Source organism: Cutaneotrichosporon oleaginosum (assembly GCF_008065305.1).
Source record: "Cutaneotrichosporon oleaginosum strain ATCC 20508 chromosome Unknown ATCC20508_contig03, whole genome shotgun sequence".
NCBI classification, from domain to species: Eukaryota; Fungi; Basidiomycota; class Tremellomycetes; order Trichosporonales; family Trichosporonaceae; genus Cutaneotrichosporon; species Cutaneotrichosporon oleaginosum.
Genome location: NW_027072172.1, coordinates 3,098,864 through 3,124,470, shown reverse-complemented (window position 1 = coordinate 3,124,470; position 25,607 = coordinate 3,098,864). Strand labels below are relative to the sequence as shown.

Genomic DNA, 25,607 nt, shown 5'->3' with positions numbered 1-25,607 from the left:
GATTGTGGCGTTCTGTGGTGGCGAAGATGATCGGCCAAGTGCGGAGGGGCGCCGGATGTCAACAATCACGTGCTCGCTATTGGTCGGGTGGCCTCAGGCACCAATGACGATCACCCCGACCGACTTCCGAGACCGAGCCATGCCGCTCTTGGCGATGAGGGGACTACGTAGCGGCGAAAGTGCTGTTCTGGGCGCTGATTGCAACGTCCCAGTCAGAGGGGACAGTCAAATATACACACCCGTTAGCGTCTGGCAGCGTTCATGGCTCACACTGATCCTCCCGCAGACCTCACGCCGATTCATGAGGACGACCAGGCGCACGGTGCGGAAGAGGTCTCTGCTGAATGAACAGTTTCTGATGACTGTTTTACGCTTAAGCGCGACTCGTTGCGCATAGCAAGACAAACAGTCGGGCTGGGTGCTCGAGCGGCTTCAGTGACATGTCAGGTTGTGCTCGTCATTGGTACAGATATACCATCGGTGATTCCGCTGCGACGCCGATATGCATGAGTCAGCTCCAAAACGTAGGTACCGGGCCGACGGAAGCTGCTCAGTCTGCTGCTGCAATCGAGACTTGATGCCTGCATGACATCGCTCCATTATTCTTCCAGGTCCGTATCGCGGCATCATATCTCTCCGGCCCACCCCAACATCGGCCCGGAGCCGGCTACCCATTCCGAGCCACAGCGTGAAGTCTCTGTCGTCTGCAGATATTATTCTGCGTTCACACCATGGCCCATCGACCAGACGCCATGGCAATCAACGGAGAGGCATCACGCACTGTGCTGATCACGGGTGCTGGCGGCTGGCTGGGAAGCATCCTCGGGGACGCGCTGCTGGCCGACGACGCCGGCACGCAGCTCATTCTTGCGGACATTGTCGAGCCGCGGGCCCCCAAAGCCTCCGGGGCCGTGACGATCATGGCCGACCTCACAGATCCCGCTGCCATAGACGGGCTCTTTACGACCAGTTATGGCCCGCCGCAAATCATTTACTGCCTGCATGGCATCATGTCGCGCGGAGCAGAAGATGACTTCGACCTGGGGATGCGCGCCAACTTCGACAGCATTCGGCTGTTGTTGAATCGCGCGCGCGCCGAGGCCGAAAACCAACCCCCGATCAAGTTTATATTCACCTCCTCCCTCGCCGTGTACGGCGGGCCCTTGCCGGACGTCGTCGGGCCGTCCACGATCGCCACGCCCGAGGGGAGCTATGGGTGCGGAAAGCTCATGAGCGAGCTGCTCGTCAACGAATATACCCGCCGCGGCTTCATCGACGGGCGCATCCTCCGCCTCCCCACCATTGTCGTCCGCCCGGGTCCACCCTCCAACGCCTCATCTTCATTCCTCAGCGGCATTATCCGCGAGCCCCTCTCGGGGGAGGTGGCAGTCTGCCCCGTCGGTGACAGCCTGTCATCGCCTGCACTCGAGCTGCCCGTCTGGGTTGCATCGCCAGAGACCACAATCCGCAACTTTGTCATTGCGAGCCACATTCCTGCAGAAAAGTTCCTGCCCCACACACGTGCTGTTTACCTCCCCGGATTCACCACAACGGTGCGAGAAGAACTCGAAGCCCTCCGCGAAGTGGCTGGAGATGAAGCGCTCAAGCTCGTGACCTTCAAGGACGATGCCACAAACCGTCGTATTGTCGGATCGTGGCCCGCTCGTTTTGACAACTCCTACCCACTTGGCCTTGGGTTTGTCGCCGACGAGGGTGGAATGGTCCCTATCGTGCGCCGGTTCAGCGAGCAGCTCGGAAAAGCGGCCCGTTTCTGAGCGGTGTTTTGCCGCATGGACAAGAGATTGCGAGAACGAAAGTATGTGCTCTTCTGGCTAAACATACCCGATCGCGTGGATCAATGCGCGGCGATGGACACGACACATTTATGATAACTCGTGCAGGTAGCGATCCGTGCCTGTCTTAAGATGGATAATATGTGATGAGTGAAGATGCATGGTGATGAGCGGCGATGCAATTAGAACAACTCCTCCACCTCTGCCTTCTCGACGATCTCCTCGGGCTTCTCCTCCTTGACTGTAGGTTTAGGACGCGCCGCGTCGACAGCATCCGCGAGCAAGTGCACCACACGGTCGACACCCGTGCCGAACTTGGCGCTGATGACGAGCACCTCAGCGTTGTCCCCAAACTCCTCGACTGTCGCCCGCAGCGCCGCCACCTTGCTCTCGATCTCATCTTCAGGCAGCTCGTCGGTCTTATTGAGCGCGATGACGCGGGCGCGGCCCGCCAGGCCGGCCTTGTATGCCTCGAGCTCGGCGCGGAGGACGCGCATGTCAGCAGCCGGGTCTGGGCGTCGCCCGTCCATGACGTATGCGAGGGCGAGCGAGCGCTCGATTGACCGCAGGAAACTGTGACCCAGGCCGTAGTTTTCGCTTGCGCGGGCGAGCAAACCGGGATTGTCGCTCACGGAGAAGCGCGTGCGCTCAGTACGCTTCCGGTCCCGCGATGCGCGGCCGAGGGGGACGTACTCGCCTACCTCGCGGGCCAGAGCGTCGAACTCCCTCTCCTGCTCCGTCTCCTCCACGGGGCCCTGCTGTTCAGCGGCCCAGCTCCCATCTTCCAGCACGCGCACGACACCGATTTGCGGATGCAAGGTCGTGAACGCGTAGTTGGCCACTTCAGCGCGGCGACCAGTTAACGCCCGCAAGAGCGTGCTTTTGCCCGCATTCGGGAGTCCAACGAGACCGACGTCGGCCAGGAGTTTGAGCTCAAACTCGAAGGTGCGGGTGGGTGGGAGGACGCCGCGCGACGCCAAGCGCGGGTGGCGGTTGTGGCCGCTCACGAAGTGGGGGTTGCCGAGGCCGCCTGCGCCACCGCGCGCAAGCAGTACAGGTGCTGTCAAGGGCGCCGAGATGTCCATCTCCAACGCCGGCTCCTGCTCAAAGCTCGGGGTGGGACGCGACCACCGCCCTGCACGTCGGCATGTGCCCTCAGCCTCGGCCATCTCGCGCTCGTTGGGCTGCAGCGTCGGGTGCTGTACGAACCATCGCTCCTGCGTGCGCTTGTGCCGTTCTTCGCGGCTCAGGCCAAGGTCGTCGTTCTCTCGCCCCGTCTTCTCCGCCTCGCCCTCACGCCCAATCTCTCGGATGACTGTGCCGACTGGAACGACGACAGTGATGTCATCTCCGCGCCGCCCGTGTCGCAGGTTGCCAGCGCCGTGGCCGCCCTGCCCACCGATGAGCCGGTTTGACACCGACGTCAAGGACGTGACGAGTGGCGATGTCTCGAGATATACCGACCCTCCAGGCCCGCCATTACCGCCGGAGGGGGGGCCGAGACCACGCTTGGTTGGGAGGAAGGCTGCGGTGCCTGCGCCTCCCTTACCTGTCGTCAGCACGCTCGGCGCAGTTGCTCACCGCCTCGGACCGTGACGCGCAGGAAGTCAACGAAGTCGCCGCCCTGTCGTGAGCAGGCTAATCGCCAAAGCACTCACTGTCCGGTTACGCTTTGCGTCCATCTTCTTGCGCCGCCGGTGGAGCTCGCCGAGAACATCATCAAACTCGTCAATGTCCTCGTCGATGTGTCTCGGCTCGGGCTCCTCGCGCTTCGACTTGGAGGACGAGGATGCCGCTCTACCAGAGCATCGCAATGTCACTGGCCTATACGGGTGCAGGCATGCCGTGCAACGTCGTAGAGCTGAGGCCATGGTTGTGCTGTGGAGGATGGGAGAGTCGAAAGTGGAGGTCTGAAAGTGAGTGGAACTGCACCTTGATGAATATTTGATTCCGCTAGAATTGGCTTCTGGAACCTGTGTGGATAATAATCTGGCATTCTGTAACTACAGTAGAAGTGTCAATTGGAGGCAGACTTCACGCTCTTTGGCAGACAATCGATTTCCAGGCGGCGCGCTGAGAGTGTAGAATCCGCATTCCCTTCCCCCTTGATGTGTTGATGGAGTCTACTGATGTAGTCTATGCCAAAGATGGCGATGGGCCTGTTAGTACATGAATGGCGGGTGGCAAACTCTTGTGGCTGGTGACGCTGAGGTAGATTCAGATGATTACGATGCGAGACAGTTGCCCGTGTGCACGGAATGCATGAATTCAGGCACGGGATATCAATCGCGTCCGAAATTGACTTGGCCTCTGTCGACCCGAAAATGCCATGTCCACCAATGCGCCAGAAACATTCAGTAGCTTTCATTGCGTGCATGGCAACTGTAAGATAAGAACTGGACCAAGTCGAAAACATCTCGCAGCTTGTGGCGCTTCAGTTATGAGCGACCGCCTCGTTCAGCATTGCTTGCAGGATGGCGATCTGCTGTTGAGCCTGCCACTCGATTTCGAGGGAGGCGTACCCGGTGGGGAGGGGAGCCCGCTTGGAGATAAGGACAGTGCACATGTCAATGAGACGTTTTCCGCGCGGTGCGAGGAGGCGGATATAGTGCATTGCCGCTGGGGGAAGGACGATGCAGCCCGGGTTGTTCATGTACCAACTGGTGAAGTCGTAGAATGCCTTTTGGATATTTGGGTCGTGCCACTGCTCAAGAGTCCGGGGCAAGAGAGCGGTGAAGTCCGAGTCGTCGGGGACGAGGTTGGCTTCAGTAGTGAACGCGCCGTAGAGGTGCTGGGGGTGGCTCTGCATGGGAACGGATGCCGGGTAGTCATTGGCAGTCTGTTGCTTCCCATTGCCGACCGAGAGTGGCACGTATTGTTGTAACCCGCCGTTCTGCTGAGGAAGGCAAGGCTGTTCGAAATCGCCCACAAGCTGGGTGGCGCTCTCGACCTGGAAGCCCCCGAGCTGCCGTGAACCAGAAGGGTGCTGGAAGCCGACGGGCTGCTGGAAATTGGAAGGCTGCTGGAAGGCGGAAGGCTGCTGACACCCGGGGAGATCGAAGCCTTGATACAGCTGATGGGTACAAATCTGCTGAGCCACCTCAAGACACCACGGACATAGTGTCGCTGCAGTGGAAAGGATATTGCCGTCGGGATGATCAATGTGGTGTGCTACCAAGCGCCCATCGACGGTACGCTTTGGCAGGCGTGTAAGGGAGTTTGCGCTTTCCTGGATGTACACCATGACTGAGGGATGAGTTAGACTGTTCCATAGTGGGTGCTCACTGTCGTTACTTAGGGGTATAAACGGTAAACAGTGCAGGAGTTGTGATTCTACAGCGGGGAGAACTTGGTCGACATGATTTCTCTTCGACCCGCGCGCCGAAGGAAGTGTAACAGTTAGATGGACCAACGGCACAAGAGAGAGGGGTAGAAGGTCCGGGATTTAGAAAACAGAGAGGAGAAGCGGATGAGTCGAGTATATATGTGCAGAAGGGCAACAGAGCAACCACAGAAGAAATGAAGAGCATTGAATACGGCTGGAAGGCTGGACGGCCGCAGGCGTAGTGTTGAATGGTGACATGGATTGAGAGACATACCCAGTCAATACCTGATGCGACTAACGCTACAACAACTTACCCCCGCTTGAACCCATTCACCCCGCTTTTGTCTTTCAAGACATTCAGCCCCCGTTGGTACAAGAATGGTACATGCGTACACTATTACTCTATCATCTACTACTTGAGTTGCTCCGGTCCCTTGCCAGATCCTGGCTCAAATACCCAGCCGAAATTGATGCGCAGCGTCTCAAACAAGCCGAAAATCATCGCTGACGACGGCCCCGAACGAAGACACGTGAGCGCGCATCCGGCATACAGCCCGCGGATTCCACGCATGCGGTAGATGTTCATGAACGTCGCACCGAATCCCGGAACAGGCTTGTTGGGGTTGAGCTCGGCGTGAGTCTGCATTGTGCTCTTGACGCAGTCGGCAGGGAAGAGCGAGACGTTGTAGGCGATACCACCCATTGCTCCTGCCAGCATCAGCTGCCATGCGGCAAGGTCCGCTTTGGACGCGACATGGCCTGGTGGCGCACGCGCTTGGTGCTGCTTGACCATAAGGCGGGCGGCAAGCTCATAGATGCCGAACCAAGCGGCGGAGCCACCAGTCTCGCGGAGGAATGTGCCCGTCTGGCCCAACCACAAGCCGCGGATTCCGTTCTGACGGACCGTGTCGGCGATCAGAGCCAGAGGACCCTTCAGAGGTGCCTTGCCGTTGACAAGGTTGGCGGGAAGAGTCACCGTCGAAGAGGGTGAGCCAGGCGCCTCGAGCGCAGTCTTGACAATCACGGGACCGGTTGCCGCGACAGAGGGGGCGAGCATCTGTACCTGCATGCGGCACTTGATAAGCTCAATAGGGGTGCTGCCGTCAGTGCAAAGAGCACGCCAATCACTCACAGAGCGAAAGAGGTCACGGCGCCCGCGCCGGCACCAGCGAGAGCAAGCTCCGGAATGCTGAGCTCACGCTGCACTCCGCCGACGATGGCAGGCTTAGAGGAAAGCTGGTAGATGGCGGCCTGACAACGATTGTACACGAAGAACAGAGTTGCGTTCTCGACAGCGGCGCCAAAGATGGGCGCGGACAGGCCGCGGTACAGGCCCCGCACACCCTCATGCCCAACAGTATACTTGAAGCAGTCGAGAGGCCCCTTGAACTGCGCGGGGCGGTCGGTAGGCTGCGATTGCAGGCGCACCTTGACTGTTGGTTAGCTGCGGCCGGGACATGCGGAGCGAGGATCGGGCCTTGTTCGGAGGCTCTGTCTCGGAATGTACACCATCCACGGCCTCCTCAGAGGTAGCGTCGTCTGCCAAATACTGAGGGGCAGCTCTCGGGCGATTTCAGCATGCTGGCGGTACTCCAGCCAGCTCTAATCCAACGATGCGCCCTATGCCCATGTGCCGGCAGCGCCAGGCTGGACGACCTACGGAGCGGAAGCTGGTGTGTCACCAGCCACAGCAGACGCGACATGTACCGGTCTAACAACACCTGGAGCCGCGCAGGATACAGCATGTCTCAGGCTCAAAGAGAAGCACTCACCAAGATCAAAAGGGTGTTCGAATAGCTTGGCTGCCATGCCCGCGATCTGGGGTCAGTCGGCCGGAATGGCTGACAAAGAGAGAGGAGACATACGGTTCCGCAGACGAGGTCGCGCACGGCGCCACCTGGGTCGGCCTCTTCTCCCATGGCTGTGAGGGTATACTAGATGAATACAGAGCCCGGAGTGGGCGGATTAGGAGGGAAGTGAGTGAGAGATCGAGAGGGGAGAGAGGGTGACAAGAAAGAGGTGGCAAGATCTCATGCGGGGAGCGAGGGGAATGAAGGGCGCGCGGAAAACATGGCGAGGGCCCCGCGGAAAAGCGCGCTTAGTGCCGGACAAGGTGGCCATCTCCGCACGGAGTTTGTAATCAATCCCCGCGATACTTCGAGCGTCATGCGCAGTGGAGGTCTTCCGCCGTTGCAAGATTCCCTCACCCCATCGCTACTCTTCTCGCTCTCCGTCTTTCATTCACCACTCACACCATGGCCTCAATTCAGGAGCTTGACAAGATGTCCAAGGAGGAGCGCGCGGCTTACGAAGCCAAAGAGCGTGCTCGCGAGCAGGCCGAGCAGGATGGTGAGCTTGCTCTCATCTTCCTGCTGTCCTTCCTTCCCCAACAACGCCGGGAGCGGGGAAGCTGACGCCAGCGCTTCCGTACAAGTGGAGCCAAGATTTGAACACAGTGACAGTCTTCGTCCCTCTACCGAGCGGCACTCGCTCTCGTGACCTCCAGGTCGTGATGGAGCGCAGAAAGCTCAAGGTGCCCCGACCTTCGCGAGGAATGCTGACTTCCAGGTCGCGGTCAAGGGCGGCGAGACGCTGATTGAGGGCGAACTCTTCGAAGAAATTGCGAAGGATGACAGCTCGTGGACCATTGGTGAGTCAGCTGGAGCAAAGGGGATAGCATGTGAAAGGCGAACTGTGACGGGACGTGGAGTGGCGAGGGGAGCCGGAGGCGGAGGGTGGAAGGAAGGCGAGTGGAGCGCCCCAGCTGATCTACCGCAGAGAGTGGCACACTCACGTTTGAGCTCGAGAAGATGAGCGCGCATATCGGAAGCCACCGCTGGTGGCCGCACGTCCTGACCCACGATCCCAAGATTGATACGACCAAGATCCAGCCCGAGAGCTCAAAGCTGAGCGACCTCGACGGCGAGACACGCGCCATGGTGGAGAAGATGATGGTACGTCATCCCGTGTACAAGCTGACGCCGAGTTCGACAACCAGCAGCGGCAGGCGGGCAAGCCGACGTCGGACGAACTCCGCAAGATGGAGGCGCTTGAGAAGTTCAAGAAGGCGCACCCCGAGATGGACTTCAGCAATGTGAGTGGGGCCGGTGGTGGGCGCGGCTTCGTAAGGTGGAGGGGATGATGTGCCGCCGCGCCCGGCTTGCCCAGATCGTACGTCCCAGCACTAATGCCAGGCCAAGATGGGTTAGATGCGGAGAGTATGCATTGTATAATGTTCATCACTACGCCCAATTTGCCCCTCACAGCCAACATACTATCTGGCGCCCAGTCATGTCCTGCCCTGCCCGTGCACCGCGATGGAGCTCTGCTTCTCCCGTCCCACTTCACCGCCCAGGCGCCTCTCCCGGATCAGTAGACGCCCTTGCTCCATACCTTGCTTGCGCTGCCTGTCACTGCTTCCACTCCGTACGCTTTTCCGATATTCTCACCGGGGGCCGTGATCCCGGGCCATCTGTCGCTTACCCCACATCCGATGTATCGCTTGCATCACGTCTCTGCGTCTCTGCGTCTCCTACACATCCAGCGTGACAACCTATGCAGAAACTTTGCTGAACTTTTACACTGATCCTTTGCACAGTGGTATCTCTTCGCGCTCTGGGCAGCATGCACGCTGCGTGTCTACTTGCGCGCGTGCTTGGCCCACGCCTTCTGGAGGGCAATGTAGGACGTAATAGCGCCGCAGGTACCGACGATGCCGTCGTTGAGGTGGGTGTACCCGAGGTTGTTGGCGGGGAGCCAGAAGTCGAAGACGTCGGTGACGAGCTGGCTGATAATGGTCTGGCGTTGGGTGAGGAGGGCGCGGCCCTGCTTGCGGCGGTCGGCCTCGGCGGCCGCGGCGTCCTTCTCGTCATCGCGCGCAATGTCCGCCTGCAGCGCGAAGCGGCGGCTCTGCGCGCGCAGGTTGACGAGGCTCGCCGCGCTCGACACGAGCGAGAAGAGAATGCCGTAGAACCACGCCTTCTGCGACACCCGCCCAATCCGCGCCATCTTGTCCTTGTCCAGACGCAGGAACTTGGCGAACTGCAGCCAAATGATCGAGTCGAGCGTCAGGTACGTCGCGTAGCACAGCTGGCGCGTAAGTTGCGTCGCCTGGGCGAGGTGCTCGGCGCCGGTGTAGCCCTTGCTGTGCTGTTAGCGTTCGTGCGTGGGGAGTGGGACGAGGGCGCGACCCCGACCGCGACGACGGAGGGGGCAGTGGGGCAACTTACAAGGGAGCCTCGGCAATCTTGACAGCCGCCTGGAGGTTCTCAACGGGCTTGAACACACGCATCACTGGAATCAGTCATGCTCGACACTCTCGACGCACCCTTGCGCGCCTGGCCCAGCGCGCCCTTGAGGGCATCGAAGCGGGAGGCAAGGTCGAGGTGGCCGTTGCGCGCGGCGGACCACGCGACGACGCGCGAGACATATTGGATGAGACGGTAGACCTGGGTGTCAGCGGAAGGCGGGGGGTGGTCGCAGGAGGTGCGGAACGGGGTTCGGCATCCAGCGTGGGAGCGGCGGGGTTGGCCGTGCCGCCAAACTTGCCTTGTCGCGGCCGAGGGTGGTGGCGAGGAGGGCCAGGCTCTGGGTGACCTTGGGGTGGAGGATGAGGGCGTCGACGGCGGTCATGGTAACGAGTGTGGGAGGGGGAAAAGGAGATGACAGATGAGAGAGAGAGAGAGATGAGATGAGATCGAGGAGACTTGGCACAAATCAAGTGGATCAGAGTGGAGAGTGAAGAGACGCGGCCATCCGCTCACCGGTGGGACCGTGCCCCGAATAGCCGGTCCACCCGGCAGAGGGCGCAGAGGGCACAATGCGGAGATTCGTTGGAAATTGATTCCGCCGGCCTCATTCCTCTCATGTTTTGTTTTCGCTCTCTCTTTCCATGACTTCTGAATACATCGTGCGGTGTACTGTTCTACCGAGCCTGGCGCAGCAGGCATGCAGGGAGCGACGTCTTTGACTGGACAGAGGAGATGACAGGGATGGCGGGCGGAAAATGAACGTAGATAAATGTGTCATCGGCGAAGCCAGTCGCCGACTCGGAGAATGTTATCTTGCAGCTCGGCCCACATTACGCCGAGAGCTCAACGGCAAACGCAATGGCAAGCTTGGAGAACTGCGCCATGTGCTTGATCGAGAACTCGTCCGAAATGTCCATCCGGTCGTTGGTCGAGTGGATGTTCTTGTTAGAGTCCTCAAAGCTGCTCTCGATCGAGAACGAGCTCTGGTACCCAGCCTGCGTCCAGGACGCATGGTCCGAGCACGCGTAACCGCACTTGGTCTCCACTGCAGGGATGTCACCTGTGTGGTCAGAGCGGCTCAACTCGACCCAAACAACTCACAGTACGTGTCGACGGCCTTTGAGAGCCATGAGGTAAGGTCGGGGTCAACAAAGTCGGTAACAATGCCAATGACCTCGTCGGTGCCACGCTTCACCCATGCGGTCATGTCCATCTGAATCATGGCGTTGACATCGACACCGCGGGCCTCATAGTCCTTAGCAACGGCCTGCGAGCCCAGCAGTCCACCCTCCTCAGCAGAGTACCAGTGGAACTCGACAGGGTTGGCCGAGGTGAAGTTGCCGGCAGCGAGCGACTTGTACGCCTCGAGAATGGACGTTGTACCAGACCCATCGTCATCAGCGCCAGGCGCGGGAAGGAAAGGCCACATGTTGGTGCTGTCCTGGTGGGCGCCGACAATGGTCACGGGCCCCTTGGGGTTCTCGGCAGGGAAGCGCACGATGAGCGAGTTCTGGCCCCACGAGTGAGGGAACTCGGACACCTTGATGCCGCCGCCCTCGTGCAAGTTGCTAATCTCGGACAAGGTTGCCTGCAGGAAGCGCTGCGAGTCCTTGCCGGTCTGAGAGCGGTAGTAGCGCGTCTTGAAGCCAGTGAACTTTGTGAGGAACTTTTCCATGTGCTTGACATCAATGTTCTTCTGGAAGCTCTTGACCTCCTTGGACTGCTTGCCCGGCTTAGCGTACTTGTGCTTGGACGCCTTCTTGGGCCGCAAAAACCTGGACATGCCGAGCTTGGGCGTGTCGGTGCTGCAGATTAGCACGGTTACGCTGGACGAGCGGGGTCATTCCTCGGCTCCGTGACATCTCGTGACCAGTTCAAGGTTCAACCTCGAGAGGACGCATACGCGTCGTTCTCGCCGTTGTTCGAGCCCACCTCGTCTCCGCTGTAGTCCCCATCGTAGAAGACACGCCGAGGGGGCGCATGGATGGCGCTACCAGGCGCATGCATTCGGGCGATCATCGCTCGGAACCTGCCCGAGCACCTCGGTAAGGTGATCGGCGACCTCCGTCACTTCCTGCTGCCCTCCGACAGCTTCTGCTAGGGCCCTTTAGAGATAGCTGCGAGCGCGACGTGCATTCGTCGGCGGTGCGCTTGCCTCTGCTGGGTGCCAAAAGTGTGCTCGCAACAAGCCACCGCACCAACCGCACGCCATCTCCTCCCTCCGCCAACCTCAGACGGACGATCCGTGCCCACTCACATGTCCATAAAGTTACGCCCTGCTGCCTTGGCCTCAATCTTCTGCAGCTCGGTGACCCATCTGGTATTAGCACCAGTCGAGCAGCAAGCGACTGGGACTTACACGGGCTGCTCGTTCTCGGCAAAGCGAACGAGACGGAGGTCGTCGAGGTCGAGGTCGATCGAGATCTCAGGGTCGTAGGACGCGGGCTGGAAAGGCGCCTGTCCGCTGAGGGGAGCAGCGGGGACAGCGGCGGCGAGAAGGGGGAGGGTAAGGAGCGTGCCGAGATGCATGATGAGAGGAGTGAGCGCAAGGATGATCAAGGACGAAGATGAGAGATGGAGAGAGATGGAACGGCGAGAGAGGAGGAACAAGGCAGCGCGAGGGGGGAATGAATGCCGGGTGGGAATCAAGCCACTTGTCCAAGTGCGGGGAATGCGGGAGGGGCGTCATTTCACTGTCACAAATCCCCTGGATTCATTACTCCGGTGGCAAACTCTATTACATTGTTCTAAGCTTTCGCTAATCAACATAGGCACTGTCTAATCAAACCTCCTTTCCCCGCAGATGTGGCACCTCGGATTCTAATACATCATTTAGTTGCATGATACTAATGGACTGTAGCAACACGTCGCTTGTAAATGGGTTCAATCTCCTCCATCCACTCCTCAAACACAGTCAAGTCGGAACGAATAATTTGCATAGTTTCATATAATTGTGCTTGCATGCATACAATTTGGGTCAGTGGCAGCTTCCGCATGGCGTCCTGGGGGGGGGTCAAAGTGGAGGTTGACGGCATCACGTGACCTAGTCTGGCCGAGGGCCGCGCAACCCACGCTCCGTTCGATTTCGTCACTTGGCAAGCCTCATTCACCTCCTTCCCATTCTCTTCCTCGCTCTCACACTCCAACCTCACAAATCATGAGCAACCCAGGACAGGCGTTTGCTCGTCTTGCACAGCAGCTCAACCGTGCTCGCCAGCAGGCCCAGCGCTCTGGTGGTGGCGCCGGTGGTGGTGGTGGCCCCGGCGGGCCGGCCGGGCTTCTCGCGGGCTCGGGCATGATCATCGTGCTCGTTGCCGGCGGACTGGCACTCAATGCCTCCCTCTTCAACGTTGACGGTGGACATCGCGCGATCAAGTACTCTCGTCTGCATGGTGTCATGAGCAAGATCTACCCGGAAGGGACGCACATTCGAGTGAGTAGCGGTGTGGTGCATTGATCAGGTGGAGGGAAGATGCACAAGGGAGCGGAGAGGATGACGCGGCGACCTGGTCCATTGTCATTTCGGCTCGGCGAGTCTGAAGAACCAGCTCACATCAGGTCCCTTGGCTCGAGACACCCATCATCTACGACGTGCGCGCAAAGCCGAGAAACATTGCCTCTCTCACCGGTACCAAGGACTTGCAGATGGTCAACATTACCTGCCGTGTGCTCTCCCGCCCAGCCGTCGACGACCTGCCAACGATGTGAGTCCAACCTTGATCGACCTTGTTGCCTCGCCTGTACTAAGGAGTTACGACCTCTAACACCAGCTACCGCGAGCTCGGGACCGACTACGATGAGCGCGTGCTCCCCTCCATTGTGAATGAGGTGCTCAAGTCCGTCGTGGCACAGTTCAACGCCTCGCAGCTCATCACCCAGCGTGAGATGGTCTCGCGTCTCGTGCGCGACAACCTGACGCGCCGCGCCCGCCGCTTCAACCTCATTCTCGACGACGTGTCGATCACTCACGTTGCCTTCTCGCCCGAGTTCACGCACGCCGTCGAGGCCAAGCAAGTCGCGCAGCAGATCGCACAGCGTGCGGCCTTCCAGGTCGACCAGGCGATCCAGGAGAAGCAGAGCATCATTGTCCGCGCACAGGGTGAGGCCAGGTCGGCCGAGCTCATTGGTGAGGCTGTCCGCAACAACAAGGGCTTCCTTCAGCTGCGCAAGCTCGAGGCTGCGCGCGAGATTGCCGGCGTCGTGGCACAGAGCGGCAACCGTGTCATGCTCGACTCGAACGCTCTCCTCCTCAACGTTACCGACGACAACATTCTCCAGACCCTCCCCAAGAAGTAGTCGTGCATGCAGCAGTCACCAGTCCAAGAGGGGATGCCTCACATGACGCTCTGCCACGCGGCAGAGCTTTCGAGAGCATCCCAAGCCTGCATCCTGTATGATCCTACATGTGTCTCGCATCATGAACCATGCTAACACCCTCACTGTGCCATTCATGTCACTACTTCTGACTATCGCTTATTTTAACACTACGCAAACGCCACACCAGCAAACTGCTGCGGGCCCGGCGCGCGCCATTGCTCCATGAGCTTGGCGAACGCGCTCGCACCGCCAGGGTATCCGGCCATAAGCTTGGTGTGAATGTTGTCGCCCTTGCCCTCGTTATTGTAGTATCCGGGCGTGCACTCGGGGTTACCGATCGGACGCCCGTGCTCGAGGATGGCGGCGCACCACGCCTCCTGCGCCTCGGGCTGGACATCGACCTTCGCGTAGCCCTTCTCCTTGGCGTGCGCAACGAGGGCTGCGACGTTAGCTGCCTGTGGGATGAAGTTGTTGGGGAGGTTGGAGATGAGGAAGCCCGTCTGCGGGAGCTGCTGGAAGAAGAGGTTGGGGAAGCCGGCAGTCTGCAGGCCGTGAAGGGTGCGCATGCCACCTCCGTCGCCCTTGGCGGCCCACACGTCCGAGAGCTTGCCAGCGGGGCCCTCCACGTCGTACCCGAGGCGCGTGGTTACGTCTCCCGGCACGAACTGGAAGCCCGAGGCCCAGACGATGCAGTCGAGCTCGTAGTGCTTGCCGTTGACGACGACGCCCGTCTCCGTGACCTCGCTGACGCCTTGGCCGTCCGTATCGACCAAGTGCGCCGTTTCACGGTTGAACGCCTGGAGATACTCGTCGTGGAAGCACGGCCGCTTGCACATCTGGCGGTACCACGGCTTGAGGGCTGCAGCCTTGTCCTTGTCCGTAACGATTTCATCGACACGCGCGCGGATGCGCTCCATCGTCTCGTTGTCCTGCGCCTCCATCGCCCCAAGGATGGCAGGCAGCCCGAACTGGTCGGGCGGGATGGCGCGGAAGCGGTCGCGCCAGCGGCGAGCGAGCCGCGTCCACCCGTCGTCCACGAGGTCGGGGTAGTCCTCCCACATGATACGCGGATCGGGCACGCTCTGGCCCCAGCAGTCGCTGAAGCTCTGGAGCCAGCGCTCATGCCATCCCGGCTCCTTTGAGATCTCCTTGAACCACGCCGGGTCGAACGGGTGGTTGCCGCGCACGTCGACGGCGCTCGGCGTGCGCTGGAACACGAAGAGCTCGCCCGAATCGCGGCTCAGCGCCGGAACGCACTGCACAGCGGTGGCGCCCGTACCAACGATCCCAACACGCTTGTCGCGGAGGTTGGTCATCGGCGCACCGTGCCTGTCGCCGCCGGTGTACGCATAGTCCCAGCGTGACGTGTGGAATTGCTTGCCCTTGAACTTTTCGATGCCGGGGATGTCGGGGAGCTGGGCGACATTGAGCGGCCCGCTCCCGATGCCGACGAACGACGCAGTAAAGCTGTCGCCGCGGTTCGTGGTGATGCGCCATCGCTTCCCATCCTCCTCCCACGCGAGGCCCAACACGTCGGTGTGGAACAGCGCGTCGTCATACAGCCCGTACTTGCGCCCGATTCGCTGGCAGTGCTCGTGGATCTCGGGTCCGTACACGTACTTGTGCGTCGGCATGTGCCCCGTCTCCTCCAACAGCGGGAGGTACACCATCGCCGCCGTGTCGCACATGGCGCCGGGGTACCGGTTCCAGTACCTGGCGTCAGGGCTTGGCCTGTTACTCCGGTCGCGGTCGGAGCCGAGGACTCACCACACGCCGCCAAAGTCACCCGCCTTGTCGACGATCCGGACGGACTTGACCCCGGCCTCCTTGACACGGGCGGCCGTCAGCAGCCCGCTGAACCCGCCGCCGATGTAGCAGAACTCGACGTGGTCCGTCACAGGCTCGCGCGGGATCACGGGCATGTGGGGGTCGACGAAGACGCCCGGCTTCTCGAGCGGCTTGAAGTTGCGCCCCACGGGCGCAGCGAGGCGCTTGTCGCGCTCTTCGGCATACTTTGCGCGCAGCGCTTCAGCGTCGATATCGATAGTCACTGGTGTGAGCGGGAGGGTGAGGGCTGGGGAGGGGAGGGGAGGGGGCTCACTGTTTCGTTGATTAATGTGTGATGGGAACAAGAAGGAGGCGAGTTATATACCACCCGCGTGTGATGCTGAGCGCTGAGCGATGTGAGAAGCGTGGTCGAGACAGATGTGGCTGCGAGGCGTCGGGTATGCAACACCTCGCGGTCGGCTGGGGCCCGGTGGGGAGATCGCCGGTCCCTGAGCAACAAGCACCCCGCGGTGATCTGGCCGCCTGTCGAGTTTCACCGCGGCGAAATCTCACAACGGCCGCGGCACTCGCTGACCGTGGCGGCTTCGTACGCCGCTTGTATGTCGGAAGCGGGGATGCACCCGGACCCGGGCGTTGTTCTTGGGCATGTGGCGCTGCTATGATTGCGCCGACACGCTGCCGATTATGGGCGCTTCGTGGTATGTAGGCGCCGCACGGGCCGCTTACGAGGGCCGGTTAGGTCATACTATGCGATGCGGTGAGCTCCGAGGCGCCTGCTCCGCCCATGTATCTTTGATAATGGGACAGCACAGCGAGAATCACGCGTCGTCGCACGATCTATGCCGCAATCAGTGCTGTCATGAGTGAATACATCTAACCTTGCTACAACTAAACTGCTCCCAATCATATACACACATATCACGAGGCTCTCGCCGATTGGGCCTGTCTAGACGCGCGCCTGCCCCACTCATCGTCGCTCCTTCTGTTCCTCCTTCTCGCCTTTCCGCCCCCACCTCGTCTCCACCTCATAGAGCCTAGGCGCCAAGATCCCAACGCAACCGCCTAAAGTCCCGCGCGTTCTTTTATATTCTCGCTGGCTGAAAGCAGGATCGCCGCGATCTGACGCGCATACATCGGGTCCTTGAAGATGTCGAGCGGCTCGGTCTGCACGCCAGCGTCCACGTAACTGCTGTCGTCGCCGGCCGCCTTGCGCTTGCGCTGATCGCGGGGACACGACCCATGGTGACGGATATAGCTGTTGCAGCTGGGGCACCAAGGCTTGGCGCGTCCGCGCGCGTCGATGCGTGCAGGTGTATCGGACGCGGACGGCGCTGGCCCCACATCGGGCGTTGCGGGTCCAGGTTCGGCTTCGCCCATCTCTCCATGGACAAGCGTTTCGTCCCCGTCCGGTTTCTCAGGCCACACAGGATGTACCTCGATAGTACCGATCTCGCCATGTGCGCGAGCCTCGCCGCTGAGGTGGTCGTCGCCGTTCCTCTCCGACCCGTGGATCTGAGCGCCCGCGTTGGCATTGCCGTTCTCGCGAGACGGCCCGGCCTCGCCTACACCCGTCGAGCCCCCTCCCGCCGCACTCCCCGTCAAGCTGACAGCCCTCTCGGCGCGGCTCTTCCGCCGCCGCTGCGCGATAATATAGTACACCGTATCGATGTCGAACTCGGCACACCCCTCCATGCGGCGCACAGCGTTGAGGATGACGCGCGGCTTCTCGCCCCGCTCCCCCGCGCGCTCGATGTAGTCGCGCACCTCCGGCGTCGGGCGACGGTGCACGGCGAATGTGCCGCGTGGCAATGGCGGGTGGTTGTGCGTGAAGTTCGTCGTGGTCCACGCTAGCCGGCCGTCGGGGTTCTTGTCGACCGCAAAAAAGAAGCGCCGCACCACCATTGTCCACGGACACCCGCCGCCACCACCCCGTGCACGCTTGCACCGCATGGTGTAGTAGTCGCCGCCGCGGGACGACGTGCATGAGATCGCGAAGCCGTGCTCCCCCGCCCAGTCTTGCAGGTGCTGCTTCAGCTCCTCGATGTCGCTGAAGACCTGGCCTGGCGGCGCAGGCGCCTCCTCAGACTTGAGATTCGCATCTGCGGATGAAGGAAGAGCGGGGAGCTGCTGTTCCGCATCACCAGAAGAGGCTCCTAGCTGTGCGGTCTGCGTAATTTGTTCTCCATCAGAAGCCGGGACAGTACCCGCGGCCGCCGAAGCCTGCGCTGGCTGGGCGCTCGCACTGGGAGTGTGGGCGATTGATGGAGTCGACGTTGACATTTGGAGAGTTGAATTAGAATGGTTGGCGAACGAAACAGGACCCGAGTGGTGGGTGAGTGTGGGAATTCTGACGGAGCGGAGTACGGAGTCAAATTCGTCGCACAAGCACGTGACGAATCCACCCACTCCAGTGGCTTTGATCTCGCTAAACCCTGCCAGTTGTGCCAGTTATCCTCATACATGCACAAACTGGCACCTCTCGTAGCACACAGCAACGCAGGGGGCACGAGCAACTGCGAAGCTCCAAGACTGCGGCCAGGCAAGACCGCGGCGGCGTGCGGTGCCCGCGCTTCATCGGACACTTGAGATGCCAAGTGAACGTGACTTCCGCATCTGATCTTGTGACTCGGTCGTCGCTTCGTCCGCCATTAACGGCATTGAGGACACCTGCTCTCGATGTAGGAGAGGAAGTATAACAGCCCAGCCTTTCCAGACGTCTATCCTGCCGCCCCTTCGCCCTCATCAACATGAACACAGCACCAGTATTCCCACTGCGCCCCGTTTGTCTCGGCCTCGGTGTCTTCTTCACATCGGGCGTCATCGGCGTCATTTCTCCCGTGAAGGGCGCCGCGATCTACGGCATCCGCTCCTCACCCGCCGAGGCGCGCCTCTACCCCGCGTCAGCGATCCGCAACACGTCGCTCGGGATTACTATCCTCGCCCTTGTCATGAGTGAACAGCCGCGCGCGCTCGGCACCGTCCTCCTTGGATTCAGCGTGATGGCGCTTGGCGACCTTGCGATCGTCCTCGGCACGCCCAATGTGCCGGCTGCGTCGCTCGCGATGCACATTGCCAAGATTGTGGTGATGCCTTGCGTTGGAGGCAGGCTGGTGGGGTTGCTGTGATGGCCCAAATGGTTGAACCGTACTAAATAGACGGATGTACGGGTCGAGACATGCTCCTCAGCGAAAAAACGAGACACGGGCCGTTGACACAGCCTTTCTTTCACTGCATCACCGCGACGGCTAGTACCATGCCCAGTGGCCCGGCACGCCGACCGCCTCGATCACAAGCGTCTCAGGCGCGATCCACTCCAAGGACTCGCCATAGACGCACACACACGGCTTCGGCCACTCGTAGTCGATCTCCACCCCGTCCTCGTCCCAGTCGGTGAAGCCTTCGCCGCCATACTCAATCACACTAGCGCGCTCGCGTATGGCAACAGAGGCGACGACAGCAAACGGCACCGTGCCATGCACGACACTCAGCGTGAGCCGCCACGGCATGTCCTCGCTGGGCCGAAGCTTGAGATACGTGAACCACCCCGTGGCGACGCGCGCACCAAAATGTTCGCCACAGACAGACGGCGGAGCCAGGCGCGTCAGCGCCGACAGGTCGGGGATCACGGCGACCTGGCCCGGTCTGAGCCTCTGGCGCAGAATCATCTCGTATGCGTCTTGCAACTCCGCGACATCCTTGGCACCAAGCATCTCATACTCGGCCTCAGCTGGCCCTCGGACCGTCAACAACCGCGTATGTGGCGGCTTGAGCACCCACCCCGCACGCTCCAGTCCTTGGGTGCATGCCGTATAGAATGCCCCATCGATGCCGGAATGGAGGAACGAGAGGCGCGCATCGCGCGGGCCATGAGGCGGCATGCCCCAATCCGGAAAGGGTGGGAGCGCCTCGCGCGGCGCCAACGCATAATGGAGGAGCTGGAGGGAGCGCCGCGCATACCCCCGCCCCCGGAGCGCAGGTGGCGTGTATACCGCCGAGACGCCGTACGCGACAACTTCCTCGTCGCCGTGCCGCGTGCGCGCGACGGCGCGCCGGCGATAACTGTATTAGACGACTCGGCGGAGGAACCCACGTGACGCAGTGCGAGAGCAGGTCTGTCGTGCATGGGTCGGCGGCGGGCACAAGCGCCCAGCTCGTCATGTCGTCCTGGCTCAAATGCCACGCGCGACAGAAGCGCCGCGAGGTCTGCAGCCTCGGCGGGCGGGTCGTTCAGGACCGCGGCGCGCGCCTGCGCCGGCGTGCACCGCACAAGGGTGACTTCGGCGAGTGGCGTTGGCACCCTCGCGCCCGCCACGCTCTCCATACCAGATCGTGGCACTGAAACACCCTATGCTTAAGGTGCGTACGCGTCGTCGGATGACGCTGATGTTAATTAATGCACCGCAAGCGCGTAGCTGTGTTCGGGCAGTTGATCGCCGCTTGGATCGGCTATCTGCACCGCCCTGATAAGCTTAATTACCAGCCGCAGGCCGATTAGACAAGGTGAGTGGCGTGGCTAATCGGCTCGTGCTAATCCCTCAGATGCGCCATTTCGGTAGGCACTTCCAGCTTGCTGCATCCTCATGCACAGGCTCACTTCGCCGCGCACATGACGCGTCCGGGAACCGAAGAGGACGGCCTTCGGTCGCGCGGCCAGCCTGTTCCATCCGAGACCAAGGCACGGGCAGCGCGCGAGAGAGGCGGGACGTCGAGCCAATTCGGCACCCGGCCACGTCGACGGCCATAGCTCATGGCCGGAAAGTGCTGGGGTCCTCCTGTCTACATGCACAGCCCAGACGGCCCAGAGAGCTGGTGCAGCGAACATGGCCAGGCATGAGGATTGCAGAAGAACCGCGCAAGGCATGGGTGGTTGGTGGCATGATCGGCGCGATATGACGTTGCGGTGTTTCCGGTGCCAAGCAGAGTGCACAGCCTCAGCCTCACCCGCGTCGCCATGTCCAGCTGCGATATAAGCCGCGTCGGTGTTCCCACAACCACTCACTTCTCATCTCTCAATTCCCATCCGTCCACATTCCCACCTCCATGTCTTACTACGACAATAACAACCAGTACAGCGCGCCCTCGGGCTTCCAGCCCAATGGTGGCTTCAACGCACCCCCGCAGGGCCCTTACGGCGCACCCTCCTACGACCAGGGCAACCAGTATGGCGGCGGCGGCTTCAACCCCAACGCGGGCTACGGCGCGCCGCAGCAGCAATACGGTGCACCCCAGCAGCAGTACGGCGCGCCGCAGTACGGGCAGCAGAGCGGTCAGGCCGCAGGGTATTACGGTGACCAAGCGCCGGGCGCGTCGGGCGGCTTCAGCTCCAGTCGCGAGGCGAGCGACATGTCCAACGAGGACCTCCCCTTCCCATGGTGAGTCAAGCTGATGCAGCGATCGCCACCGTTCTGCGCCCATCCTCCCTCTCCCGTCTGACTGAGCTGACTTCAGGGTGCGCGAGTGGGACGAGCAGTACAAGCAAATCTACTATGTGAACCCGCAGACGAACCCGCCCACGACGTCGTGGACCCACCCAAGCTGCGCACCCGGCCAGGAGCACCCTGAGCAGCAGCAGACCCACCGTGAAGCCGAGCAGCTGTACGCTGCCGAGGGGCCAGGTGGCGCGCAGAATGGCGAGCGTGGCCTGATCACCAATGCGGCCGTCGGCGTCGTCGGGTACAAGGTCCTTACCTCGTTGCTGAATAAGCACAAGAAGCCGAGCCACGGCGGGCAGAACAGCGGTCCCGGGTGGGGCACGTATGCGATGGGCGCGGGCGCCGGTGTCGGCGGCGCATACCTCCTCTCCAAGCTGTTTGCGGTGAGTCGCTCGCGCGCACGCCCTAGACTCCCCAACCATGCTGACTTGCAGAACAAGAACTCGCAGAAGTACGGACACCACATGGGCCCGCCCCCCTTCGGCGGCGGCCACTTCAAGTACTAGACAGCTCTTCTTTCTCGTCTCGTCCAGGTGGGCGGCGTAGGGATACATGGCCGCCGTCCGGTCGCCCTCGATATACCCTCTTTTCGTGATCCATCCGTGGTCCGTGAATCATTTCGGCTTATGATCGTGTATGAATCTTCTTGAACTTTGGACCTGTGTCAGCTTGTTTGCGTGGTTGCGCAGTTGGATGACTGCGCAACGGGTAGTCCGCAGCCAGGGGTAGGCCACTAACTGCTAACCGATGCTGACCGACCTTGCGGCACACCCCATCCAGCCATTGGACTTGCAACTCGACGTTTATAATCGACGCTTACCATGCCATCTCGGCCGCCGTCGGCACACTGCGGTACTTTGTTCATAGCCCCAGCTTTAACCCACTTGAGGAGCCATACTAACAGTCCGCTAACAGTCCGGGACAGTGTCATCTTCCAGGAAGGAGCATGTATGGTACATTACACTTGACTGGGTACTGATACTTATACAATCGATGTCCTCGTACAATACACTAAACCCGCCCCCTGCGGTCCAGGCGCCTGTTCACACCCCCAAGGAGGACTTTGACAATCGTCTCAGGCGTCAATTCGCCAGCGTACGGCACAGTATCGACCATGTCGCGAATATCATGTGTTGCGCTAAGCTCGTCGTCGAGCTCCTGTAGCGCGGCCGTGGCCTCGGGATCGTCGCCGACCTGGAAGAACTGGATGCCAACCTGGGACAGGGGGTAGTCGCCTCTGTCGAGGCGCTTGGCAATGCTAACAATGACGCTCTCGGGGTCGTCGGTGGGCGCGCCGTCCGTAATTACGATAACGTTGAGTGGCTTGACAGCATCGTCGCGTTCCTCCGCGGTCGCAGCCTCTAAGCGGCGCATGTAATCGCGGAGAATCTTCTCGAGCGTGCGCCCGGTCGGCGTCATCCCTGTCGGCCGCAGGCCCTGGAACAGCCTGTCGACGTCGGCAGGCCGACGGACACCTTCGCGGTCCCGCTTCGCATTTAAAAAGTAGACGTCGACGCCGTCATCGTCGTATTTGCATGCTTGGTGGACGACTCCGCGTACCGCCGCACACGCCTGCTCCCAGCGCCCGTCCATGCGCATCGAGGACGAGTCGTCGACGACGAATACCGTGTCAAAATCGCGCAACATCTCTAGGGCGTGTTCCCCGTTCACGACGATAGGCGCCGGCGAGGACGTGCTGGAGCGGTCGATGGGAGACGTTGACGCTGCCATTGCGGGACAAGAGAGCTTGAGAGCTGACAGCGCATTGGAAAGGCGGTGGGATGCGGAGCGGGTGTGCGAGCTCGAGGCGGTTGAGGGAGCTGAAAATGCTGGCGCGGCGGACACAGCAGCGGCAGTTCCGGGGCCCTGGGGTGACGCCGGAGCGGGGGCCGCGGCCGCGATGGGCGGCGATGCAGGAGCGATGAGCACCGCGGCCGAAGGAGGGGGTACGGGCGGAGACGCCTCGGTCTCAATCAGAGAGCGAGGCGATTCTGGTGCCGCAGACAGAGTCGTCGCAGGAGGAGGCACCGGCGGGGCCACTTCGAGGACGGGCGGTGCCTCGTATGGCACGTACGCGGGTGGTGCCTCATCGAAGGTCACACTGATCGCGGGCGCGGTGAAGTACTTTGAGGCGGGATATCCGTAAAAGTCGCGGACGAGGACGAACGCCCCGCCACACACTGGAGGGGCAAACACCTCCAGCCGATCGAGCTTGCCAACGACGTACCCCCGTGACTTGCCACGGGCAAGCTTCGTATCAACGTACATCTTGAGAACGGCAAAGTCATAGCTGATGTCAGCGCCCTAAGCGAAAACAGCTACTCACGCAGGCTTGTTCCGCACGTTCTTGCTCAGCTGGTGGATGACATCGATTGCGGTGCCAACGTCGCCGGGCCGTATGCTCGGCAGATTGGGATAGGGTAGTAATCCTCGGGGCATATCTGTTGTTGAGGGTTGGGCGGGGCTGATGAGTGCTGGATGAGTTGTCGGCGTGAATGATGGAGAGAGTGGCGCTCGGCTGATGGAACAGATGGGTACAGATCTGAGATCTGCTCTTCTCTAGCTGTTCTTAAAGAGCAACCTGGGAACAGACTCACACCGCCACAGTCACGGCGACCGTCACGTCGGTTCACGCGACGACCAACCAGCTTCCTACCATCTCGTCCGCGGTCAGGTCGCCAGGAGCGGTCGCAGGCATGATGACGATGGTAGCAGGAACGCAGTCGGCTGCGTCGGCTAGATAGCGAGGCGCTGCACCGCCTCATTCAGGTACACATCTTGGCACACACCGCAGTATCAGTTGGACCTGCCCAATGTCCGTTCCATCCCGACTCGCCGTTGCCGTCGCCGCTGTCCCGACGCGGCGTGCACCGCCTCACGCGGCGACGGTGGCGTCTGGTCGTCCAGCCGTGGGCCTGGACTGCGATGGAAGGAATGACGTTGGTGCCAAGGCCGCGGAAACACAGCGAATCATCTCGTCGCCGCTGGCTGCGGGGCGCCTCGGCGTCGCTCGCTCGCAGGAAGTTCACTTCAGCATCGGCGAGTCGCGACCGCCTCCGACCGCCTGCCAAGGCCGAGGCGGAAAAATCTGCAACCTACGAGATTCTGTAGTCAGGACTGCCGGACTGGAACGCGTCGTAATGTGCTGCGGAAACTACGTCACGCGTGTTCTGCAGATCCGCAGATTACTAAGCTTATGTGAGCATGGCAATGACAATACGCAAACACTGCCAAGGAGAGGCAGGACGACATGGCGGTTGGGCGTTGGTGATGGCGGCGGCCGATGTGGCCGCGAGAACAACATCCAAGAGCACGCTTGGACCAGGTGGCGCCCTGCACGGTCAGCTCTTGCGCCCATCGCCATCAGAGATGGCCTCAAGACGCCACCACGGCGTGTGCTATCGTCGTCTCATCAGCTGAGAGTGTCGATGTACGCACTGATGAGCGCTCAGCATCCCGACTTCGTGCAAGGTTGCTCTCGGCACTGTGGACACCGCTTCAGAAGTCTTTGACACCGAGCTTCTCCTCGCCCGGACCATCATGTAGGGCCGAGCCCGGCATGCGCACGGTCCGCGCGTAAGCCAGCCATATACAGCTGCCTCAGCCTTCTCCCAACTCAGACCCAACCGCGCTCCCACCCTCTGTAACTTTGTCTCTGAGTCATGGTGGAGATCCGCTACGCACGCCCGAGCACCGACTGCGCGCGCTCCCCCACCCTCGTCGACGTACCGTGCCAGTACACCTACCTAACGGGCGAGGCGACGGCAGACCGCCGAGCACGCTCAGAACGGATCCCCTCGGCCACCTACTCGGCCATGTCTGGTGTGCACCGCCGCAGCCGCAGCCGAGAGCCGTCGGCCGTGTCCGTCTCCGGGGCCGAGTGGGCGGGATGGGCGGGGCCCGGGGGACCGGGGATCGTGGCGCGCCTCCGCACCCTGTTCCGTGAGTGGCGTTTCGTTCTTGGCACGGACCAATCGATTCAATACTAATACCCAGCATCGCGCGATCTACATCCCCCAAGTTCAAGCAACTCGATCTCTCATCCACCCACTCACACACGTACTCGCAGAAGTGAGTCTCATTTCTCTCGCCACCTCATATTCGCCACCACCACATCTTCACTTTTCCTCGTCGCCCGTCCCCTCCTCCGTCCTCCCAACTTGCCGCCCAACCGGCTCGCCGCTCACACCCAGAGATGTCTCGCCCCTCCTCCTGGTTCATGAAGAAGGACAACGCCGTGCTCGTTGACGCAACTGTACTCGGCAACGTCAACGTCCCCGCCGGCGTGCGCTCCGAGTCTCCCGCCGTCGTCGTTGACGCCTCCACCCTCGCCAACGTCAACATCCCCGGCGGCGAGGGACCCACCATCACCCTGACGGCCGACCAGCTCGCCCACGTCAACGTCCCCTCGCCCCTCGCCCCCGCAAAGGTCCTGCATCTCACAGCCACCGACCTTGCCAACGTCAACGTGCCCTCGGGCGAGAGCACGCCCGCGCTCAGCCGTACTGCGTCCCGCGTCGTCGAGGTCCGCGCCACAGACCTCGCGAACGTCAACCAGCGCCAAGCATAGAGCGCCCACAATCAGTCCAACCTACCGCAAACACGGCCTCGGCCCACTAGTACAACTAGCATAGAATAGACCATGTAACATAGATTTCAGCGCTCGACTGCGCACAGATTTTCTTGGTGTCGGCACGTCCAG

General features: G+C 61.1%; 14 protein-coding genes across 14 annotated transcripts; 5 read left to right on the top strand and 9 right to left on the bottom strand.

Annotated features, from left to right (window-relative positions):
• Positions 1 to 752: 752 nt before the first annotated feature.
• On the top strand, positions 753 to 1,775 carry COLE_04445 (uncharacterized protein; the record flags this gene model as incomplete). The annotated part of the gene is made up of 1 exon (XM_018425826.1): positions 753 to 1,775. The coding sequence occupies one exon, from the start codon at positions 753 to 755 to the stop codon at positions 1,773 to 1,775; it is 1,023 nt and encodes a 340-aa protein (XP_018276689.1).
• Positions 1,776 to 1,975: 200 nt separating this feature from the next.
• COLE_04444 (uncharacterized protein) lies at positions 1,976 to 3,664 on the bottom strand (the record flags this gene model as incomplete). Its single annotated transcript, XM_018420484.1, has 3 exons — positions 1,976 to 3,342; positions 3,375 to 3,417; positions 3,452 to 3,664. The coding sequence occupies 3 exons, from the start codon at positions 3,662 to 3,664 to the stop codon at positions 1,976 to 1,978; spliced, it is 1,623 nt and encodes a 540-aa protein (XP_018276690.1).
• A 563-nt stretch (positions 3,665 to 4,227) lies between these two features.
• On the bottom strand, positions 4,228 to 5,037 carry COLE_04443 (uncharacterized protein; the record flags this gene model as incomplete). The annotated part of the gene is made up of 1 exon (XM_018426894.2): positions 4,228 to 5,037. One exon carries the CDS (start codon positions 5,035 to 5,037, stop codon positions 4,228 to 4,230), a length of 810 nt encoding a protein of 269 aa, XP_018276691.1.
• Positions 5,038 to 5,530: 493 nt separating this feature from the next.
• Positions 5,531 to 7,037, bottom strand: COLE_04442 (uncharacterized protein; the record flags this gene model as incomplete). Its single annotated transcript, XM_018423999.2, has 4 exons — positions 5,531 to 6,215; positions 6,251 to 6,551; positions 6,891 to 6,936; positions 6,984 to 7,037. The coding sequence occupies 4 exons, from the start codon at positions 7,035 to 7,037 to the stop codon at positions 5,531 to 5,533; spliced, it is 1,086 nt and encodes a 361-aa protein (XP_018276692.1).
• A 336-nt stretch (positions 7,038 to 7,373) lies between these two features.
• COLE_04441 (uncharacterized protein) lies at positions 7,374 to 8,260 on the top strand (the record flags this gene model as incomplete). Its single annotated transcript, XM_018424000.2, has 5 exons — positions 7,374 to 7,467; positions 7,539 to 7,651; positions 7,687 to 7,768; positions 7,897 to 8,072; positions 8,105 to 8,260. The coding sequence occupies 5 exons, from the start codon at positions 7,374 to 7,376 to the stop codon at positions 8,258 to 8,260; spliced, it is 621 nt and encodes a 206-aa protein (XP_018276693.2).
• Positions 8,261 to 8,757: 497 nt separating this feature from the next.
• COLE_04440 (uncharacterized protein) lies at positions 8,758 to 9,750 on the bottom strand (the record flags this gene model as incomplete). The annotated part of the gene is made up of 4 exons (XM_018425827.2): positions 8,758 to 9,262; positions 9,348 to 9,411; positions 9,446 to 9,566; positions 9,667 to 9,750. 4 exons carry the CDS (start codon positions 9,748 to 9,750, stop codon positions 8,758 to 8,760), a joined length of 774 nt encoding a protein of 257 aa, XP_018276694.1.
• A 448-nt stretch (positions 9,751 to 10,198) lies between these two features.
• On the bottom strand, positions 10,199 to 11,897 carry COLE_04439 (uncharacterized protein; the record flags this gene model as incomplete). The annotated part of the gene is made up of 4 exons (XM_018424001.2): positions 10,199 to 10,428; positions 10,470 to 11,173; positions 11,626 to 11,685; positions 11,728 to 11,897. 4 exons carry the CDS (start codon positions 11,895 to 11,897, stop codon positions 10,199 to 10,201), a joined length of 1,164 nt encoding a protein of 387 aa, XP_018276695.1.
• Positions 11,898 to 12,525: 628 nt separating this feature from the next.
• COLE_04438 (uncharacterized protein) lies at positions 12,526 to 13,664 on the top strand (the record flags this gene model as incomplete). The annotated part of the gene is made up of 3 exons (XM_018419647.2): positions 12,526 to 12,801; positions 12,927 to 13,072; positions 13,139 to 13,664. The coding sequence occupies 3 exons, from the start codon at positions 12,526 to 12,528 to the stop codon at positions 13,662 to 13,664; spliced, it is 948 nt and encodes a 315-aa protein (XP_018276696.1).
• A 2,871-nt stretch (positions 13,665 to 16,535) lies between these two features.
• COLE_04437 (uncharacterized protein) lies at positions 16,536 to 17,753 on the bottom strand (the record flags this gene model as incomplete). The annotated part of the gene is made up of 1 exon (XM_018424002.2): positions 16,536 to 17,753. One exon carries the CDS (start codon positions 17,751 to 17,753, stop codon positions 16,536 to 16,538), a length of 1,218 nt encoding a protein of 405 aa, XP_018276698.1.
• Positions 17,754 to 18,220: 467 nt separating this feature from the next.
• Positions 18,221 to 18,598, top strand: COLE_04436 (uncharacterized protein; the record flags this gene model as incomplete). The annotated part of the gene is made up of 1 exon (XM_018424003.2): positions 18,221 to 18,598. The coding sequence occupies one exon, from the start codon at positions 18,221 to 18,223 to the stop codon at positions 18,596 to 18,598; it is 378 nt and encodes a 125-aa protein (XP_018276699.1).
• Positions 18,599 to 18,718: 120 nt separating this feature from the next.
• Positions 18,719 to 19,631, bottom strand: COLE_04435 (uncharacterized protein; the record flags this gene model as incomplete). The annotated part of the gene is made up of 2 exons (XM_018426895.2): positions 18,719 to 19,532; positions 19,564 to 19,631. The coding sequence occupies 2 exons, from the start codon at positions 19,629 to 19,631 to the stop codon at positions 18,719 to 18,721; spliced, it is 882 nt and encodes a 293-aa protein (XP_018276700.1).
• Positions 19,632 to 20,513: 882 nt separating this feature from the next.
• COLE_04434 (uncharacterized protein) lies at positions 20,514 to 21,411 on the top strand (the record flags this gene model as incomplete). The annotated part of the gene is made up of 3 exons (XM_018425531.1): positions 20,514 to 20,845; positions 20,922 to 21,288; positions 21,340 to 21,411. The coding sequence occupies 3 exons, from the start codon at positions 20,514 to 20,516 to the stop codon at positions 21,409 to 21,411; spliced, it is 771 nt and encodes a 256-aa protein (XP_018276701.1).
• A 227-nt stretch (positions 21,412 to 21,638) lies between these two features.
• On the bottom strand, positions 21,639 to 21,836 carry COLE_04433 (uncharacterized protein; the record flags this gene model as incomplete). The annotated part of the gene is made up of 1 exon (XM_018424004.2): positions 21,639 to 21,836. The coding sequence occupies one exon, from the start codon at positions 21,834 to 21,836 to the stop codon at positions 21,639 to 21,641; it is 198 nt and encodes a 65-aa protein (XP_018276702.1).
• Positions 21,837 to 21,916: 80 nt separating this feature from the next.
• Positions 21,917 to 23,173, bottom strand: COLE_04432 (uncharacterized protein; the record flags this gene model as incomplete). The annotated part of the gene is made up of 1 exon (XM_018424005.2): positions 21,917 to 23,173. The coding sequence occupies one exon, from the start codon at positions 23,171 to 23,173 to the stop codon at positions 21,917 to 21,919; it is 1,257 nt and encodes a 418-aa protein (XP_018276703.1).
• Positions 23,174 to 25,607: the final 2,434 nt, after the last annotated feature.